This window comes from Rhinopithecus roxellana, chromosome 3 (genome assembly GCF_007565055.1).
Source record: "Rhinopithecus roxellana isolate Shanxi Qingling chromosome 3, ASM756505v1, whole genome shotgun sequence".
Lineage (NCBI taxonomy): Eukaryota > Metazoa > Chordata > Mammalia > Primates > Cercopithecidae > Rhinopithecus > Rhinopithecus roxellana.
The window spans coordinates 166,092,095-166,113,318 of record NC_044551.1 but is presented as its reverse complement, the minus strand read 5'-3'; the positions used below and the strand labels follow the sequence as shown (position 1 = coordinate 166,113,318).

General features: G+C 44.7%; 1 protein-coding gene across 5 annotated transcripts in view; it reads right to left on the bottom strand.

Moving 5' to 3' along the window:
* CANX (calnexin) overlaps window positions 1-21,224 on the bottom strand; it is a 34,595-nt gene that overhangs the window by 9,474 nt on the left and 3,897 nt on the right. For 4 of the 5 annotated variants that reach the window (XM_030926720.1, XM_030926721.1, XM_010380974.2 and 1 more), the window contains exons 2-10: window positions 16,500-16,673; window positions 16,016-16,089; window positions 15,143-15,201; window positions 13,342-13,483; window positions 12,816-12,897; window positions 11,814-12,006; window positions 5,013-5,202; window positions 1,667-1,780; window positions 575-731 (exon numbers count right to left, since the gene is read on the bottom strand). In XM_030926720.1, the coding sequence (XP_030782580.1) occupies window positions 575-731; window positions 1,667-1,780; window positions 5,013-5,202; window positions 11,814-12,006; window positions 12,816-12,897; window positions 13,342-13,483; window positions 15,143-15,201; window positions 16,016-16,089; window positions 16,500-16,673 (1,185 nt within the window). Of the gene's footprint in view, window positions 1-574; window positions 732-1,666; window positions 1,781-5,012; window positions 5,203-11,813; window positions 12,007-12,815; window positions 12,898-13,341; window positions 13,484-15,142; window positions 15,202-16,015; window positions 16,090-16,499; window positions 16,674-20,871; window positions 20,947-21,224 lie in introns of all 5 variants that reach the window. The other variant, XM_030926723.1, reaches the window with a different exon arrangement.

Here is a 21,224-nt window from a genome sequence, read left to right as displayed (position 1 = left end):
TGAGATTGCACCACTGCACTCTAGCCTGGGCGCTAGAGTGAGACTCAGTCTCACAGAAAAGGAAGTTGACCAGGTGCGGTGGCTCATGCCTGTAATCCCAGCATTTTAGGAGGCTGAGGTGGGTGGATTGCGAGGTCAGGAGTTTGAGACCAGCCTGGCCAACATGGTGAAACCCCGTCTCTACTAAAAATACAAAAATTAGCCAGGCGTGGTGGCAGGCACCTGGAATCTCAGCTACTAGGGAGTCTGAGGCAAGAGAATTGCTTGAAACTGGAAAGCAGAGGTTACAGTGAGCCAAGATCACGCCACTGCCCTCCAGCCTGGGTAGAAGAACGAAACTCCGTCTCAAAAAAAAGAGAAAAAGTTATTCACTCCAGTTTCTAGGTTTATCTTTGCAACACCTCACCCAATAAGCTCTCTTTCAACTTAGGATGTCTACCTTCTGCTTTTAATTCAATAGCTTGAATATAATGAACCACCATAATGACCAACCTGGCAGCCTGACTCTAGATAAAACTTCTATCTGAATACAAACAGATCAATGAAAGCAACTCAACCATCAAGAGGCACAAACCTGGTAACTGGGATTGTCAATCATAGGAGGCTTCCATTTGCCTTTATAATTGGGGTTGTCAATCATAGGTCGCTGCCAGACACCACATCCAGGGGCTGACTCGCATTTAGGGTTGGCAATCTGAGGAGCCTCCCATTCTCCATCCATGTCTTCATCCCTATGGTGGTACAAACAACAAATTATAAACAGGTTCTGTGATGGAGGACTATGAACAGCTGGCTGGCCCAGGGCTGCCAAGATCCTGCTGAAATGTTTTCACAGTATCAGACCAGCTTCTCCTGTTTCTGTTTTTCCAGTAATAACAGTTTTTGAGGAAAAATATATTTTTTAAAAAAGAAGAAAATATAATTAAAATTGTCAAATTCTACCCTGAAATTGGGGAACTTGGCTATATTTAAGTATTGTTTGACTTCAATAAAAACAGGTAACTTATGCTGGGTGTGGTGGCTCATGCCTGTAATCCCAGCACTTTGGGAGGTCACGGCAGGCAGATCGCTTGAGGTCAGGACTTTTTTTTTTTTTTTTTTTTTTTTGAGGCGGAGTCTCGCTCTGTCGCCCGGACTGGAGTGCAGTGGCCAGATCTCAGCTCACTGCAAGCTCCGCCTCCCGAGTTTACGCCATTCTCCTGCCTCAGCCTCCCGAGTAGCTGGGACTACAGGCGCCCGCCACTTCGCCCGGCTAGTTTTTGTATTTTTAGTAGAGACGGGGTTTCACCGTGTTAGCCAGGATGGTCTCGATCTCCTGACCTCGTGATCCGCCCGTCTCGGCCTCCCAAAGTGCTGGGATTACAGGCTTGAGCCACCGCGCCCGGCCGAGGTCAGGACTTTTTAAGATCAGCCTGGCCAACATGGTTAAAGCCCGTCTCTACTAAAAATACAAAAAATACAAAAATTTGCCAGGTGTGGTGACACACACCTGTAATCCCAGCTACTCGCAAGGCTGATACAGGAGAATAGCTTGAACCCAGGAGGTGAAGGTTGCAATGAGCTGAAACTGCCACTGAACTCCAGCCTGGGAGATAGAGTGAGACTCCATCTCAAAAAAACAAACAAAACAACCTACGTAATTAAAAAAGTTAACTGAAGTTCTTACCAGTCCTCAGGTTTCTCTGCGTCTGGATCAGGTACATACTCGGGCTCATCATCTAACCAGCCTTCAGGTTTTGTGGCCTCTTCATCTGGAATCTTAGCAGGGGCATCTTCATCCCTTAAACACAAAAGAAAAAGCCAATTATGCCAATGCTGGTCACAGTACAGTACCACTTTGTGGATCAGAACAGAGTATTCTAAAAATATTTTGGTTTTAATCACAAAATTTTAAATAATTCTTCTTAGAAAATTCTTGTAAATCATATGTCTGCTAAGGGTCTAGTAACTCAATAACTCTTTACAACTCAATAATATAAAGACAACCCAATTTAAAAATGGGCAAATGATTTTAATAGACATTTCTCCAAAGAAGACATACAAATGTATAAATATACAATACAAACATATAATAAGCATACGAAAAGATGCTTAACATCATTAGCCATCAGGGAAATGCAAATCAAAACCACGATACCACTTAGTACCAAGATGGCTATAATAAAAAAGACTCATAAAAACAAGTGTTGGAGAGAATGTAGAGAAACTGAAACCCTCATACACTGCTGGTGGGAAAGTAAGATGGTACTGCTGACTTGGAAAACAGTTTGGCAGTTTCTCAAACAATTAAATAGTTACCACATGACCCAGCAATTCCACCTGTAGGTACATATACCCAAGAGAAATGAAAATATATATCTATACTAGGCAGAGTGGCTCATGCCTGTAATCTCAGCACTTAGGGAAGCCAAGGCAGGAGGATCATTTGAGGCCACACCGACCTGGGCAACAAGCTGAAACACAGTCTCTAGTAAAAAAATACACAAGGCCAGGCGCGGTGCTCACACCCGTAATCCCGGCACTTTGGGAGATCAAGGCGGGCAGATCACCTGAGGACAGGAGTTTGAGACCAGCCTGACCAATATGATGAAACCCTGTCTCTACTAAAAAACACAAAAATTAGGTCAGGTGCAGTGGCTCATGCCTGTAATCCCAGCACATTGGGAGGCCAAGGTGGGCAGATCACCTGAGGTCCGGAGTTTGACACCAGCCTGACCAACATGGAGAAACCCCATCTTTACCAAAAATACAAAACTAGCCAGGTGTGGTGGCACATGCCTGTAATCCCAGCTACTCAGGAGGCTGAGGCAGGAGAATCACTTGAAACCGGGAGGCAGAGGTTGCGGTGAGCCGAGGTCGCACCATTGCACTCCAGCCTGGCCAACAACAGCGAAACTCCGTCTCAAAACAAAAAAGAAAAAACATACACAGCCAGGCACGGTGGCACATGCCTGTAATCCCAGCCCTCTGGGAGGCCGAGGCTGGTAGATCACTTGAAATCAGAATTTTGAGACCAGTCTGGCCAACATGGTGAAATCCCATCTTTACTAAAAATATGTTTTTTTTTTTTTTTTTTTTTGAGACGGAGTCTCGCTTTGTCCACCAGGCTGGAGTGCAGTGGCGCTATCTCGGCTCACTGCAAGCTCCGCCTCCCGGGTTCCCGCCATTCTCCTGCCTCAGCCTCCCGAGTAGCTGGGACTACAGGCGCCCGCCACGGCGCCCGGCTTTTTTTTTGTATTTTTAGTAGAGACAGGGTTTCACCGTGGTCTCGATCTCCTGACCTTGTGATCCCCCGCCTCGGCCTCCCAAAGTGCTGGGATTACAGGCGTGAGCCACCGCGCCCGGCCAAAAATACAAGTATTTTTTGTAGTGGTGCACGCTTGTCGTCCCAGTTACTTGGAGGCTGAGGCATGAGCACAGTAGTGCATGCTTTTAGTCCCAGTACTTGGGAGGCTGAGGCACGAGAATCGTTTGAACCTGGGAGGCAGAGGTTGCAGTGAGCCGAGATCATGCCACTGCACTACAGCCTGGGCGACAAAACGAGACTCTGTCTCAACAAACAAAAAACCCACAAAAATTAGCCAGGTGTGCATACCAGCAGTCCCAGCTACTTGGGAAGCTAAGGCGGGAGATGATCGCTTGACCCAATGAGGTGGAGGTTGCAGTGAGCCATGACCGTACTACTGCACTCCCACCTGGGCAACACAGAGACCATGTCTAAAGAAAAGAGATCAGGCGTGGTGGCTCATGCCTGTAACCCAGCACTTTGGGAGGCTGAGGCGGGAGGATCACCTGAGGTCTGGAGTTCGAGACCAGCCTGGCCAACATGGTAAAACCCCGTCTCTACTAAAAATACAAAAATTAGCTGGGTGTGGTGGCACGCACTTGTGATCCCAGCCATTTGGGAGGCTGAGGCGGGAGAATCACTTGAACTTGGGAGACAAAGGTTGCAGTGAGCCATGATCACACCACTGCACTCCAGCCTGGGCAACAGAGCCAGACTCCATCTCAAAAAAAAAAAAAAAAAAGCAAGAAAAGAAAAAGCATATTTATATAAAAACCAGTACATGAACATTCATAGCAGCATCATTCATAATCACAGACAAAAAGGAGCAAACAACCTAAATGTCCACCAAGGCAGGGATAAATAAAATGTGGCATTATCAAACCAGTAGAATTTATTCAATCATAAAAAGGAATGCAGTACTGATACATGCTTCAACACAGATAAAACTGGAAAACACTGTGCTAAATGAAAGCAACTGGACAGAGAAAGCCACATACTGTATGATTCCATTTATATGAAATATACAAAGTAGACAACTGCAGAGAGGCAGAAAGCAGGTTAGTGGTTGCTGGGAGTTGTGGGGAGGAAACAGGGAGTGACTGCTTAATGGGTACAGAGGTCTTCTTAGGTGATAAAGCTAGTTAAGGTATATAATACTGAACAAGGCTAAGTCCAAATCTCATATGCACCAAATATACAAATAAACTTGGCATTTATACTAGTGCAGTATAAAAGTTCAGTTACATGTATCTTACCTTTCAAGGAGGAAAAAGATCATCTAGAATTTAATTGCTAGGCATAGGAGGATACTTTTACAAAGGGTAAGAATTTCTTCACTTTCTGACATTTCTGGAGTCACTGTATGAAGTTGGAAGCTCAAAGATAGCCATATACAAGAATCCAGCCCCAGCTATCTTCATTTCTCCTCACTCTTCAATGTGCACCCTACATAAAAGGCCATGTAATTTCTCCCTTGCATGTCAAGCTTATTGCTGCTCCTCTACTTCTGCATATGACATTCTTCAATCAGAAACAACCGTTCCCATATTCACCAACTCCTTGACTCTCACCCCTTTCCAGCTACTCTAATAGTTTCCCTACAGATTGGACTGCATCATGGATTACTGAAATTATCAGAGCTCACTCAACCAACATTTGGCTGTTCCAGCCACATGGAATATGTGGAATGCTTCCTTACACTTGAAGACAGGTCCCCAAGACTCACCAGTCATCTGGCTTGACAGCTTCTGGATCTGGGATTTTTGGTCTTTCATCCCAATCCTCGGGCTTCCGGTCTTCTGGGTCCTCAATTTCACGTGAAGGATTTACAGGAGGAGTCATGTCATTGAGCAGATTTCCACTATTCACCACAGATTGGTCAACTAGTATTTCAAAACTATTGTCTGGATTCAAGACTAAAAAAACATTAAATGGAATTAAAAGCACTTAATTTTCCAAGCTCCCTTTACCATAATACAAAAGATCATGACTTCTAACATGAAGCAGCAGAAGTATGACCTGAGGCTTTGGGGTAAGAACAATGCCTGGTTCTTCGGGTCTTGGGCAAGTTAGTGCCCATTTCCTTATGCACAAAACATGAATGCTTAGTTCCTCAGGTTTCTAAGAATTACAGCAAATGATAGTTAAAATCTTTAACACCAAAGACTTTACTTATAGACACTAAAAAAAAAAAAAAATCAAGAAACCTTAATAAACTAACATGATTATTGGGCTTATACATACATAACAGTGAGCAAATTAGTGGACTTGTAACTACTTCCCATTACAAAAGGCCCATTTCTTTATTTCTAATAGAGCTGGTATTATTACCACGTCACTGAAATTACACAAACCTCTAATTTATTAAAACACATGTCCACTGATGGTTCTATTTTTTAACTCCCACGGAGAATGAAAAAACAAGTTTAAATCCATAAAAGCTTTTTTTAAAATTTTATTTTATTTTTTTGAGACAGAGTCTCGCTCTGTCTCCCAGGCTGGAGTGCAGGGTGTGATCTCTGCTCACTGCAACTCCTGCCTCCCAGGTTCAAGCGATTCTCCTGCCTCAGCCTCCGGAGTAGCTGGAACTACAGGCGGCCCCGTGCCACCACACCCAGCTAATTTTTTGTATTTTAAGTAGAGATGGAGTTTTGCCATGTTGCCCAGGCTGGTCAATCCACCTAACCTCAGCCTCCCAAACTGTTAAGATTACAGGGGTGAGCCACCATGCCCAGCCACATGGGCCCCATAAAAGCATCTTAAGTGTGACATATATTAAAGGCCAGATTCCACACCTAGATATCTAACACGTGGGTGATTGAGTTATAGCACATCCAGACAAGAAATCCTATGCTGCTGCATCAGTGATAATGAAAACGAATATTTTTGTGAGGAAGAACTTCACACTCTTTTGTTGTTAAGAAAGTTAGGGCTGGGTGTGGTGGCTCATCCTGTAATCCCAGCACTTTGGGAGGCCAAGGCAGGTGGATCACTTGAGGCCGTGAGTTGGAGACCAGCCTGGCCAACACAGTGAAACCCTGTCTCTACTGAAAGTACAAAAACTAGGTGGGCACGTTGGTGCACACCTGTAAACTCAACTACTTGGGAGGCTAAGGCACAAGTATCGCTTGAACCCGGGAGGTGGAGATTGCAGTGTTTCTGTCTCAAAAAGAAAAAAATTAGGGTCAGGCGTGGTGGTTCATGCCTGTAATCCCAGCACTTTGGGAGGCTGAGGCGGACAGATCATGAGGTCAGGAGATCAACACCATCCTGGCTAACATGGTGAAACCCCGTCTCTACTAAAAATACAAAAAATTAGCTGGGCGCGGTGGCGGGCGCCAGTAATCCCAGCTACTCGGGAGGCTGAGGCAGGAGAATGGCGTGAACCCGGGAGGCAGAGATTGCAGTGAGCCAACATTGTACCACTGCACTCCAGCCTGGGCGACAGAGTGAGACTCCGTCTCAAAACTAAAAAAAAAGTTAGATACAGCACGTAAAGTTGTATATGTGTACATACACATATGGACAAAGATATATCACAATGTTGATGTTTAAGATAATTTTAAGTGACCTCTGTGTATGTTTTTTTTGTTTTGTTTTGTTTTTTGAGATGGAGTCTCGCTCTGTCGCCCAGGTTGGAGTGCAGTGGTGCGATCTCGGCTCACTGCAAGCTCCGCCTCCCAGGTTCATGCCATTCTTCTGCCTCAGCCTCCTGAGTAGCTGGGACTACAGGCACCCACCAATGCACCCGGCTAATGTTTTGTATTTTTAGGAGAGATGGGGTTTCATGGTGGTCTCAATCTCCTGACCTCATGATCCGCCCGCCTCAGCCTCCCAAAGTGCTGGCATTACAGGCATGCGCCACTGCACCCAGCCCATTGTGTGTGTGTGTGTTTTTTTTTTTTTTTTTTTTTCTTTTTTTTGAGGCGGAGTCTTGTTCTGTCACCCAGGCTGGAGTGCAGTGGCCGGATCTCAGCTCACTGCAAGCTCCCCCTCCTGGGTTCCCGCCATTCTCCTGCCTCAGCCTCCCGAGTAGCTGGGACTACAGGCGCCCACCACCTCGCCTGGCTAGTTTTCTTTGTATTTTTAGTAGAGACGGGGTTTCACCGTGTTAGCCAGGATGGTCTCGATCTCCTGACCTGGTGATCCGCCCGTCTCGGCCTCCCAAAGTGCTGGGATTACAGGCTTGAGCCACCGCGCCCGGCCTTTTTTTGTTTTTTTTGAGATGGAGTCTGGCTCTGTCGCCCAGGCTGGAGTGCAGTGGCCAGATCTCAGCTCACTGCAAGCTCCGCCTCCCGGGTTCCCGCCATTCTCCTGCCTCAGCCTCCCGAGTAGCTGGGACTACAGGCGCCAGCCACCTCGCCCGGCTAGTTTTTTGTATTTTTTAGTAGAGATGGGGTTTCACCGTGTTAGCCAGGATGGTCTTGATCTCCTGACCTCGTGATCCGCCTGTCTCGGCCTCCCAAAGTGCTGGGATTACAGGCTTGAGCCACCGTGCCCGGCCTGTGTTATGTTTTTATTGACATATCATACTTGTACATATTTTTGGGGGACGTGTGATATTTTGGCAGGTGTATATAATGTGTAATGACCAAATCACAGTAATTGGACGGGCCGGGTGGCTCATGCCTATAATCCCAGCACTCTGGGAGGCTGAGGCAGGCGGATCATTTGAGCTTGGGAGTCTGAGACCAGGCTTACCAACACGGTGAAACCCCAACTCTACTAAACATACAAAACAATTAGCCGGGCATGGTGGCGCACGCCTGTAGTCCCAACTACTCGGGAGGCAGAGGCAGGAGAATCGCTTGAACCCAGGAGGCGGAAGTTGCAGTGAGCTAAGATCAGGCCACTGCACTCCAGCCTGGGCAACAGAGCAAGACTCCCATCTCAAAAAACAAACAAACAAACAAAAAACCAAATCACAGTAATTGAAATATCTGTAACCTTAAACATTTACCTTTTCTTTCTATTTTATAGAGACAGTCTCACTCTGTCACTGAGGCTGAAGTGCAGTGGCCCAATCACAGCTCACTGCAATCTCGAAATCCTGAACTCAAGGGATCCTTCCACACCACAGCCTCCCAAACATCTGGGACTACAGGTACATGCCACCAAGCCTGAATAATTGTTTTTTTGTAGGAACAGGGTCTTACTATGCTGCCCGAGCTAGTCTAGAACTCCTGGCCTCAAGTGATCCTCCCACCTCAGCCTCCCAAAAGTGCAGGGATTATAGGCTTGAACCACTGCACCTGACTCCATTTACTTTTTCTTTGTATCGGGAACATTACAATTCTCTTCCAGCTATTCTGAAATATACCATAAATTGTTCTAACTATAATTTCCCTACTGAACTATCAAATATTAGAATTTATTCCTTCTACCTCATTGTATTTCTATACCAATTAACCAACTTGTCTTCAACCCTCTCCCTCGCTTGAAGTGTTTTCTTCTTGCTTATTTATGGCTTCTGAATTTCTATACCTTAAATATGTATTACTTCTGGAAATAACAAAAAAAGGTTAGGCTGGGCACAGTGGCTCACACCTGTAATCCGAGCACTTTGGGAGGTCGAGGCGGGCGGATCAACTGAGATCAAGAGTTCAAGACCAGCCTGGCCAACAATGTGAAACCCTGAAACCCTGTCTACTAAAAATACAAAAATGAGTTGGGCATGATGGTGTGTGCCTGTAATCCCAGCTACCAGGGAGGCTGAGACGAGAGAATCGCTGGAACCCAGGAGGTGGAGGTTGCAGTGAGCCAAGATGGCGCCACTGCACTCCAGCCTGGGCAACAAAGCAAGACTCCATCACAAAAAGAAAAGAAAAAAGGTTATTATATTCTAGGCTGGGTACAGTGACTCACACCTGTAATCCCAGCACTTTCGGGGGCTGAGGCGGGCAGATCACTTGAGGTCAGGAGTCCAAGACCAGCCTGGCCAACATGGTGAAACCCGGTCTCTACTAAAAATAGAAAAATTAGCCGGGCATGGTGGTACAAGCTTGTAATCCCAGCTACTCAGGAGGCTGAGGCATGAGAATCACTGGAACCCAGGAGGCAGAGGTTATAGTAGGCCAAGATCACGCCACTGCACTCCACCCTGGGTGACAGAGCAACACTCCACCTCAAAAAAATTAAAAAGGTAGTCTAGGTGCAGTGGCTTATGCCTGTAACCCAGCACTTTGGGAGGCTGAGGCGGGCCATCACCTGAGGTCAGGAATTTGAGACCAGCCTAACATGGAGAAAACCCGTCTCTACTAAAAAAAAAATAATAATAATTAGCCGGGCGTGGTGGCACATGCCTGTAATCCCAGCCACTCAGGAGACTGAGTCAGGAGAATCGCTTGAACACAAGAGGCAGAGGTTGTGGTGAGCCGAGATCACGCAATTGCACTCCAGCCTGGGCAACAAGAGTGAAACTCCATCTCAAAAAAAAAAAAAAAAAAAAAAAAGAAAAGAAAAAAAGGTTATTATATTCTTCAGAAAGAAGCATGCCTATTTATGATCTCAAACTAGCAGGAAAAGCTTCAATAAACAAACCAAAATAAACCTATATCAAAATGATTCAACTCAATTGTCAATTGTCCAGGTATTAGAGTATCCAAAGAAGTTCAACTACAAGATACTTCTGAAAAACTATTTTCATTGGATGTATGTATAATTATATGTATAACTTATTATATTATTCAACATCTCTCGACAACAACAACAACAAAAAAAGGAAGAAATTAGGTAGATCAGAAAAGCTCTTTATAGGATACAAAAAAAAAAAAATACCTTGTTTTGGGGGAGTGGGTGGGGGACGGAGTCTCATTGTGTGGCCCAGGCTGGAGTGCAACGGCATGACCTTGGCTCACCACAACCTCTGCCTCCCGGGTTCAAGTGATTCTCCTGCCTCAGCCTCCCGAGTAGCTGGGATTACAGGCACCCACCACTCTGCTTGGCTAGTTTTTGTATTTTCAGTAGAAACGAGGTTTCACCATATTGGCCAGGCTGGTCTTGAATACCTGACCTCAAGTGATCTGCTCACTTCCGTCTCCCAATGTGCTGGGATTACAGGCGTGAGCCACCATGTCCAGCAAAAAAACACCGATTTTTTTTTTTTTTTTTTTTTGAGACAGAGTCTTACTGTCGCCCAGGCTAGAGTGTACTGTCGCAATCTTGGCTCACTGAAACCTCCACTTCCAGGGTTCAAGCAATTCTCCTGCCTCAGCTACCTGAGTAGCTGGATGATAGGTACCCTCCACCACGCCCAGCTAATTTTTGTATTTTTCATACAGAAGGGGCTTCACCATGTCGGCCAGGCTGGTCTCAAACTCCTGACCTCAGGTGATCCGCCTACCTTGGACGCCCACAGTGCTGGGATTACAGCCATGAGCCACCGTGCCCGGCCAAAAATACCTATTCTTAAAATTATCTTGAACCTCAATTCTTGTGGAAAAGAAGTTTTTTGTTTTTTTGTGTGTATTTTTTTGTTTGAGACAGCATCTCACTCTCATCCAGGCTATGGTGCTGTGGCAAGATTATGGCTCACTACGGTCTTGACTTCCTGGGCTCAAGCAATCCTCCTACCTCAGCCTCCTGAGTAGCTGAAACTACAGGCACATGCCACTGTACTCATTTAATTTCTTAATATTTTGTAGAGACAGAGTTTCTCTACGTTGCCAGGCTGGTTTGGAACTCCTGGACTCAAGCAATCCATCCGACTCAGCGCCCGAAGTGTTAGGATTACAGGTGTGGACCACCATACCTGGCCAAGAAGCTTCTTTTAATGCTGACAAATTAAGGTCATTTCCCAACTAAGATATTAAAGAGATTCTTTTCTTTAGTGAAGGGGGACAGAATCTTCCTCTGCCGCCCAGGCTGGAGGGCAATGATACGATCTCGACTCACTGCAACCTCTGCCTCCTGGGTTAATGTAATTCTGCTGCCTCAGCCTCCTGAGTAGCTAGGATTACACCAGCTACTTGACACCATGCCCAGCTAATTTTGGTAGTTTTAGTATAAACGGGGTTTTACCATATTGGCTACGCTGGTCTCGAATGCCTGACCTCAAGTGATCCGCCCGCCTCGGCCTCCCAAAGTGCTGGTATTACAGGCATGAGCAACCATACCAGGCTGAGATTCTTCTTATTTGGAGGCTGGGGTACTCTCCAGATTTACTACTTTTTTTTTTGAGATGGAGTCTCACTGTTGGAGTGTTGGAGGCTGGAGTGCTGTGGCACAATGATCTTGGCTCCCTCTTGGGTTCAAGCAATTCTCTTGCCTCAGCCTCCCAAGTAGCTGGGGTTACAGGCATGTGCCACCACACCTGGCTAATATTTTTATTTTTAGTAGAGATGGAGTTTCAACAGTTTGGCCAGACTGTTCTCGAATTCCTGATCTCAGGTGATCTGCCTGTCTCGGCCTGCCGAAGTGCTGGGATTACAGGTGTGAGCCACAGTGCCCAGCCAGATATACAATCTTTAAAGTAAATGGATGATAAATATGTAATACCATAAGCCCCCAAACTAATGGTTTTTCTTACTTAGTGTGTAAAGATGTGTTTTCTTATCAGTAAAATAAGTCTTCAGATCTGCATCTGGCCTCTTAGCATGTTTTTCTTCATAAATACCCGTTTTGGGGTTTTTGTGTCGGAAGATGAAGTGCAGTTTATAGTCCTCTCCACATTTATCTGGACCAAACATAATCGTATACGGGGTCTTGTCGTGGAACTGATCCTTCAGAAACAAAAAAGGAGTATTTGAAGTCACTGCAGTCAAAGTGTTCAAAAGCAACGTTTCAAAAGTGTATGGTAATTCCTCTTATAAAATTCCAAATATATTAATGACAGTTACTGGAAAAGCTAACTACAAGTTTGTTTAGTGAAAAGGAATAACAAGCAATCATCAGTAAATTTAAAATAACATTTAAGTGCCTAAAAAAAGTAATGCACACATCTAGACAGTTACTGCTTCCTCACAAAACAAACAAATAATCTTGCTAAAACTAAAACTTACACAGAAGCAAAACCAGAAATTCAGATAAAAACAGTTGGTAACAACTCTGTAATTTACACTTTGAATAAAAAGCACATTAGTGTCAAAGTCAATATTCCCAACTCATCAAAAAAGTTAAACAGCAGGAGGAAGCCTTTATTTTCACAAGAATTACAAAATTCTTTTTTTTTTTTTTTTTTTTTGAGATGGAGTCTTGCTCTGTCGTCCAGGCTGGAGTGCAGTGGTGCAATCTCGACTCACTGCAAGCTCCACCTCTCGGGTTCATGGCATTCTCCTGCCTCAGCCTCCTGAGTGGCTGGGACTACAGGTGCCCACCACCACGCCTGGCTAGTTTTTTTATTTTTAGTAGAGACGGGGTTTTACCATGTTAGCCAGGATGGTCTCAATCTCCTGACCTCGTGACCCGCCTGCCTCGCCTTCCCAAAGTGCTGGGATTACAGGCATGAGCCACTGTACCTGGCGCAAATTACAAAATTCTTACAAGGTAGTAGTGGGTGTCTAGCTACATTCCAGAAATGGGAATTACATACCAGGTTGAGCTCTGGTGTTTTAGAAAGCAGTTTCACATAGGCACCACCACATTCTATTCCATTTTGGAAATTAACTTCGTACCTAATATCAGAAAGAAAAGCAGAAAACCATATGGCATTTTGAAAGATCCAAACTCTCTTAATGTATTTCCTCGCTCCCTCATCTTGGTCATGTTTTATCATAGGTCAAATGTTTACCCTTACAAAGGATTCCATCTTCTGTTGTTTTTGAATAGCTACCCCACAAAAATAAATAAAATTAAATTGAACATTAATATAGATTTCCAGTTAATTTGTTCTGCAAAATCTACAAGTTATTTACAGTCAGAAAAATGAGTAACCAGTTTGTTTCAAAATAATTTATTAGGCAGGAAAAACTATTAATTACGAGGCGTTTAAATTCACCCAAAAATGCCTACCACAAGTTATATAATCTCATAATTTTTTAACATAGAATAAAAGTTGTATAATGTCTTCTAAGATTACCCTTCGTAGAAAGCTTTTATCCAACAAGCATTTCACTTACTGAACAATGAGAGGCTTGGTGTCAAATAGGAAGGGCTTGTTCAGTTTAGCGGAGATGGCATGATGCTTGGCCCGAGACATCAATACAAGTCCTTTATCACCTGGAAGCTTTGATTCCTTCATTTCATCTACCTCCCACTTTCCTACAAGACAAAACAAAAAAGTTCTACTCCTTAACTCTACCTCTGAAGGTCCTACAAATGCCAAAAAACAAAAAACAAAACAAAGAAAAACCTCCTAGTTGCATAAATATATTATACTGGGGCAGCCATGGTGGCTCACACCTGTAATCCCAGCACTTAGGGAGGCTGAGGGCAGGTGGATCACTCGAGGTCAGGACTTCGAGACCAGCCTGGCCAACATGGTGAAACCCCATTGCTAATAAAAACACAAAAATTAGCCGGGCGTGGTGATGGGCACCTGTAATCCCAGCTACTCAGTAGGCTGAGGCTGGAGAATCGCTTGAATCCAAGAAACAGAGGTTGCGGTGAGCCAAGATCACGCCACTCTATTCCAGCAGCCTGGACAGCAAGAGTGAGACTCCGTCTCAAGAAAGTAAATAAATAAATAAACACACTTTATTTGGCAAATATTATTAGGATATGGTTTTTTAAAACTGTAGTATATTATACTGTCTTGAAATAACCTATTTCCAACATTCAGCAGCACGGGTGATTAAACAGATCTAATCCTATTAAATATAAGGCTACACATGCACCCCTCAACCTTAAATAAAAGAAACATTACGCAATGCACAAAGGTGGCAAAACTTCATGCAAAAATCTTTTTTTTTTTTTTTGAGACGGAATCTCACTCTGTTGTCCAGGCTGGAGTGCAATGGCATGATCTCTGCTCACTGCAAGCTCTGCCTCCCAGGTTCACACCATTCTCCTGCCTCAGCCTCCTGAGTTGCTGGGACTACAGGCGCCCGCCACCACGCCTAGCTAATATTTTTGCATTTTTAGTAAAGGCGGGGTTTCACCATTAGCCAGGATGGTCTCGATTTCCTGATCTCCTGATCCGCCCGCCTCAGCCTCCCAAAGTGCTGGGATTACAGGCATGAGCCACCACGCCCAGCCTCTTTTTTTTTTTTTTTTTTGAGATGGAGTCTCTCTCTGTCGCCCAGGTTGGAGTGCAGTGGTGTGATCTCGGCTCACTGCAAGCTCTGTCGCCCGGGTTCACACCATTCTCCTGCCTCAGCCTCCCCAGCAGCTAGCACTACAGGCACATGCCACCACACCCGGCTTATTTTTTGTATTTTTAGTAGAGACAGGTTTCACTGTGTTAGCCAGGATGGTCTCGATCTCCTGATCTCGTGATCCACCTGCCTTGGATTCCCAAAGTGCTGGGATTACAGACGTGAGCCACTGCGCCCGGCCGGAAAAATCTTTTTTTTTTTTTTTTTTTTTTTGACACAGAGTCTTGCTCTGTCACCCAGGCTGGAGTGCAGTGGCCGGATCTCAGCTCACTGCAAGCTCTGCCTCCCGGGTTCACTGCCATTCTCCTGCCTCAGCCTCCCGAGTAGCTGGGACTACAGGCGCCCGCCACCTCGCCCGGCTAATTGTATTTTTAGTAGAGACGGGGTTTCACCGTGTTAGCCAGGATGGTCTCGATCTCCTGACCTCGTGATCCACCCGTCTCGGCCTCCCAAAGTGCTGGGATTACAGGCTTGAGCCACCGCGCCCGGCCCGGAAAAATCTTAAAGTTTATGATTTCCTTTTAAACTAGTCTTAGGAAATGCCATGGAGACAACATGTCAAACCTCTATCTGCTATTATATCTAAACCAAATGGAATTCTCACCATCATATTTGGCAATTTCATCATCGGTATCATCTTTCTTGGCTTTGGATAAAATCCACCTGTAAGTAACACAAATCTCAAAATCAGTCTTAAAAATGACAGTTGTCTTGCGAGGGAAAATTATGTAAATACTCATAAAAATAAGACTTATTCTGCTCTTAACCTCTTTAACCACTTTACTTCCAACCTTTAAATCTGTCACACAACTAATGATAATACATTATCTTCAACTCACAAACCTATATGAAAAAGTACCAAACCTATGAGATAATTCCACTGATGTTTCAAGATCAAGAGAAGATTTTTTTTTCCTCAATCAAAAAACAAAATATAGGGTAGAGTGGGGGAGGGAAAGGAGTGGAAGTAAAACCCACAAATTCCAAAAGACTATTTTCCTACATGGATGTTAACACTGAAGATATTAAAGTTAGAAATTTCAAGCCAGGTGCAGTGGCTCACGCCTTAATCCCAACAATTTGGGAGGCTGAGGCAGGTGGATCACCTGAGATCAGGAGTTCAAGACCAGCCTGGCCAACATGTTAAAACCCCATCTCTACTAAAAAAAAAAAAAAAAAAAAAAAAACCACAAAAATTAGCTAGCATGGTGACACATGCCTATACTCCCAGCTACCTCAGAGGCTGAGGCAGGAGAATCACTTGAACCCAGGAGGTGGAGGTTGTGGTGAGCTGATATCATGCCATTGCACCCCACCCCGGGCAAAAGAGTGAAATTCCATCTCAAAAAATAAATAAATAAAATAAAATAAAGTTAGACATTTCACTATATAAGATGCTATCCAAAAAGGAATCCAGTATCCCATCTTATTTACGTAATGTTTGCCTCTAAGATATATTTCTCTGGAAAACACTTACCCTGACAGAGTTCCTCTGTCAAAAGAATCAGCAAAATATACTTCCCCTGTTGGAACTGGAGCTTTGTAGGTAACCTGTGTTAAATATATAAATGAATTAAAAATTTAAATTTTCAGCAACATGGCTTTTTACCTAGAACCATATATCCTGGTTTGCTTTCAACTGTTACAAAAATTTCATAGCTAGCCTTCAAATTCAACCCATATAATTGGCCTTTAGCAAGATATAACAAAGGCTGCCAGAGAGATCAATAAGTATTTTAGCAAATTTTGCTTTGCCTTTGAAAATGTTCCAAATTTATCTTCATGATGTTTTTCTTTTATATTTTATTAGATATGGTATCTCCCTGTGTTGCTCAGGCTGGACTCACACTCCTGTCCTAGGCCTCCTGAGTAGTTGAGACTACATGTCCCTGCACCTGGCTATCTTCATAATTTTATCATCTCAAGAGGTAAAAGGAATAGATTCAAAGACCATTTCAAACCTTGGGAGATGAAGGAGGAGCAGTGGTATCTGGTTTTGAGTCTTCTACCTCTTCAATGACATCATCAAGGTCATCCTCAATATCAATCACATCATCATCATGTCCATCATGAGCCTCAACAATAACAGTTCCAAGTACCAGTAACATACACAGCAACCACTTCCCTTCCATGATCTACACATAAAAAGAGCAAAATCAGTTAAATGTATTGCCACTTATCAAACTTCATAAAGACCACTACCTCTCTCTCTCTCATTTAAAATTAAAGCTTTCAAATCACAGAGCTAAAAAGAACTTATTATTTCATTTTATAGATAAGAAAAAGCAGCCTAGAGAGGATAAAGGGTTTCCCCAAAATCAGTTAGAAGATTCCATTTCTAGAAAATTTCAAAATAAAACTGAAACATACACAACCATCCTCATATAGAGAGGATTGGTTACACAGATGTGGGGCATTCAAATACAATTTCCAACAAACTTTTGAATTTGTAAAGTGCTTTACAACAGACAAAAGCCCTTTCATACACTAATTTACAATGGGTACCTGTTAAAACATTACAATGAAATAACAGAGATGGCAGGGCGCCGTGGCTCACACCTGTAATCCCAGCACTTTGGGAGGCCAAGGCAGGTGGATCGCTAGGTCAGGAGTTCAAGACCAGCCTGGCCAACGTGGCGAAACTCTGTCTCTACTACAAATACAAAAACTAGCTGGGCGAGATGGTGGGTGCCTGTAGTCTCAGCTACTTGGGAGGTTAAGGCAGGAGAATTGCTTGAACCCAGGAGGCGGAGCCTGCAGTGAGCCAAGATCGCACCACTACACTCTAGCCTGGGTGACAGAACAAGACACCATCTCAAAAAAAATAAATAAATAAGTAACACAGCAGATAATTCCTCTCACATTAAAGGTTTAATATGGATACTGTTGCTCAAATATCAACAATAGACATGTTTTCAAATTAGTGTTTTAGAACTCAACAAGAATATTAAACTAAGAACAAGCTACTTTTAAAATTTATATATTTACTTTATTTATTTATTTATTTTGTGATGGATTCTCCCTCCGTCGCCCAGGCTGGAGTGCACTGGCACCATCTCAGCTCACTGCAACCTCCGCCTCCCAGGTTCAAGCAATTCTCTCCTACCTCAGCCTCTTCAGTAGCTGGGATTACAGGCACCCGCCACCACCCAGCTAATTTTTGTACTTTTAGTAGAGACGGGGTTTCATCATGTTGGCCAGGCTGGTCTCAAACTCCTGACCTCAGGTGATCTGCCTGCCTCAGCCTCCCAAAGGGCTAGGATTACAGGCGTGAGCCACCGCACCTGGACAAAACAAGCTACTTTTTTTTTTTTTTTTGAAATGGAGTCTTACTCTATCGCCAGGCTGGAGTACACTGGCGCTATCTTGGCTCACTGCAACCTCCGCCTCCTGGGTTCAAGTGATTCTCCTACCTCAGCCTCCCAAGTAGCTGGGATTACAGGTGTACAGGTGTGCGCCACCACACCCAGCTAATTTTTGTATTTTTAGTAGAGACGGGTTTTCACCATGTTGGCCAGGATGGTCTCAATCTCTTGACCTCGTGATCCGCCCACTTCGGCCTCCCAAAGTGCTAGGATTACAGGAGTGAGCCACTGTGCCTGGCCAACAAGCTACTTTCATCTCTTATTTTCTAACCACGTAAGTGCCCTGTGTATTATATTAGACGTGTCTTGGGTGGTAGTGGGCTCTCTTTCCAAGGACCACAGATCTAAAGAAATAAAAACTGAGCTACACAGATGCACAAGATGATGTGGTCGGTAGCAGGTAAATTTTCATTTTTGGCCCTGAGAAAGTATAGCTAAAAGGTGGGGGAGAAAACAAGTAGAAGATATACAATTAGAAATGTGTGCACACACACACACAAGATGTCCTTTTCTCCTCACATCCTCTGACCACACAGTCACCCGATCAATCCTAGTCTTTCATTCTTCTCCATTACTGACATCAGGATACTTAATGTTACCTTACATTACTATGGCCTCTAGTTTCTTCCTCCTCTTTCAAGCTATCCTACAACAAGATAGACTCATCACCCAAAAACTATCATGAGTCCATGTCTGCAAAAATGTCTAAGTCTTTAGCTAGCAATCAGCACCCTCTCCCTCCACAGCTGCTCTACGTGCCATTCCCCCAAGAATCTTCAACTCCCTCGATTAAGACCTTATTTCCCAGCCTGGCCAACATAAACACAGCCTGACCCCGTCTCTACCAAAACAAAACAAAACAAAAACCACGATCCTGTCTCTACAAAAAATCAAAAAAAGGGGGGAGGAGGGAGGGCTTGCATTGGGGAGTTATACAAGATATAAATGATGAATTGATGGGTGCTGACGAGTTGATGGGTGCAGCACACCAACATGGCATAAGTATACATATGTAACAAACCTGCACGTTATGCACATGTACCCTAGAACTTAAAGTATAATAAAAAAAAAAAAAAAAAATCAAAAAAAGAAAACTTCACCCAGACATGGTAGCACACACACCTGTTGTCCCAGCTACTCAGGAGGCTAAGGTAGGAGAAGCTTGAGCCTGACGGGTTGAAGCTGAAGTGAGCCATTGGGCAGGGTGGGGTGGCTCATGCTTGTAATCCTAGCACTTTGGGAGGCTGGTAGACTGCCTGAGCTCAGAAGTTTGAGACCAGCTAGGGAAACATGGTGAAAGTCCGTTTCTACTAAAATACAAAAAATTAGCCAAGCGTGGTGGCGCACATCTGTAGCCACAGCTGCTCAGGAGGCTGAGGGAGGAGAATTGCTTGAACCTGGGAGGTGGAGGTTGCAGTGACCCCAGATGGCGCCACTGCACTCCAGCCTGGGCCACAGAGAGAGACTCCACCTCCTCAAAAAATAAAAATAAAAAATATGCCAGGCGCAGTGGCTCACGCCAATAATCCCAGCACTTTGGGAGACGAAGGCAGACTGATCACCTGAGGTCAGGAATTCAAGACCAGCCTGGCCAACATGGCAAAACGCTGTCTCTACTAAAATACAAAAATTAGCTGGGCAGGCTGGGCGTGGTGGTTCACACCTGTAATCACAGCACTTTGGGAGGCCAAGGCAGGTGGATCACCTGAGGTGGGGAGTTCAAGACCAGCCTGACCAACATGGAGAAACCCCGACTCTACTAAAAATACAAAATTAGGGCCAGGTGCGGTGGCTCAAGCCTATAATCCCAGCACTTTGGGAGGCCGAGACGAGCGGATCACGAGGTCAGTCGATCGAGACCATCCTGGCTAACAGGGTGAAACCCGTCTCTACTAAAAAGTACAAAAAACGGCCGGGCGCGGTGGCTCAAGCCTGTAATCCCAGCACTTTGGGAGGCCGAGACGGGTGGATCATGAGGTCAGGAGATCGAGACCATCCTGGCTAACACGGTGAAACCCCGTCTCTACTAAAAAATACAAAAAACTAGCCGGGCGAGGTGGCGGGCGCCTGTAGTCCCAGCAACTCGGGAGGCTGAGGCAGGAGAATGGCGTGAACCAGGGAGGCGGAGCTTGCAGTGAGCTGAGATCTGGCCACTGCACTCCCGCCTGGGTGACAGAGCGAGACTCCGTCTCAAAAAAAAAAAAAAAAAAAAATACAAAAAACTAGCCAGGCGAGGTGGCAGGCGCCTGTAGTCCCAGCTGCTCGGGAGGCTGAGGCAGGAGAATGGCGTAAACCCGGGAGGCGGAGCTTGCAGCGAGCTGAGATCCGGCCACTGCACTCCAGCCTGGGCGGCAGAGCGAGACTCCGTCTCAAAAAAAAAAAAAACAGAATTAGGCGGACGTGGTGGCCAGCTACTCGGGAGGCTGAGGCAGGAGAATCGCTTTAAACTGCGAAGTGGAGTTTGCAGTGTGAGTTGAGATCATGCCACTGCACTGGGCCTGGGCGACAGAGTGAGACTGTCTCAAAAAATAAAAAATAAAGTCAGCTGTGATGGCACCACTGCATTCAAGCCTGGGCAACAGAGTAAGACTGTCTCAAACAAACAAATAAACAGAAAAAGAAAGCAGAGTTTCAGAGATATTTGCAGACCCATGTTCATAGCAGTACTACTCACAACAGCCAAGAGTCAGAAGCAACCCAAATGTACATCAATGGATGAATGATTAAACCAAATGTGGCATAGGCATACAATGGAATACTATTCAACCTCAAAAAGGAAGGAAATCCCATCACCAGCTGTAACATGGATGAACCCTTGAAGACAATATGCTAAGTAAAATAAGCAATTCAGAAACAGGTACCACAAAGTTTTTAAAAAGAATGAAGAAAGAAAGGGAGGGAGGGAGGGAAGAAGGGAGAGAAAGCTGAGCTTAATTTCTGGTCTCCTGGTTGGCATGGTGGTTCCCACCTGTAATCCCAGAACTCTGGGAGTCGGAGGAAGCAGGATGATCGCTTGACCAGCCTGGGCAACAAAGTGAGGTATCTATGAAAAATTAAAAAAAAAAAAAATTAGCTAAGAGTAGTGTCATCCGCCTGTAGTTCCAGCTACTCAGGAGGCTGAGGCAGGAAGATCACTTGAACCAACAAGCACAGGAGTTTAAGACTGCAGTGAGCAATAATCACACCACTGCACTCCAGCCGGATGACAGAGCAAGACCCTGTCTCTAAAAAAAAAAGTAGGGCCGGGCGCAGTGGCTCACACCTGTAATCCCAGCACTTTGGGAGGCCGAGGCAGGCGGACTGCCTGAGCTCAGGAGTTCG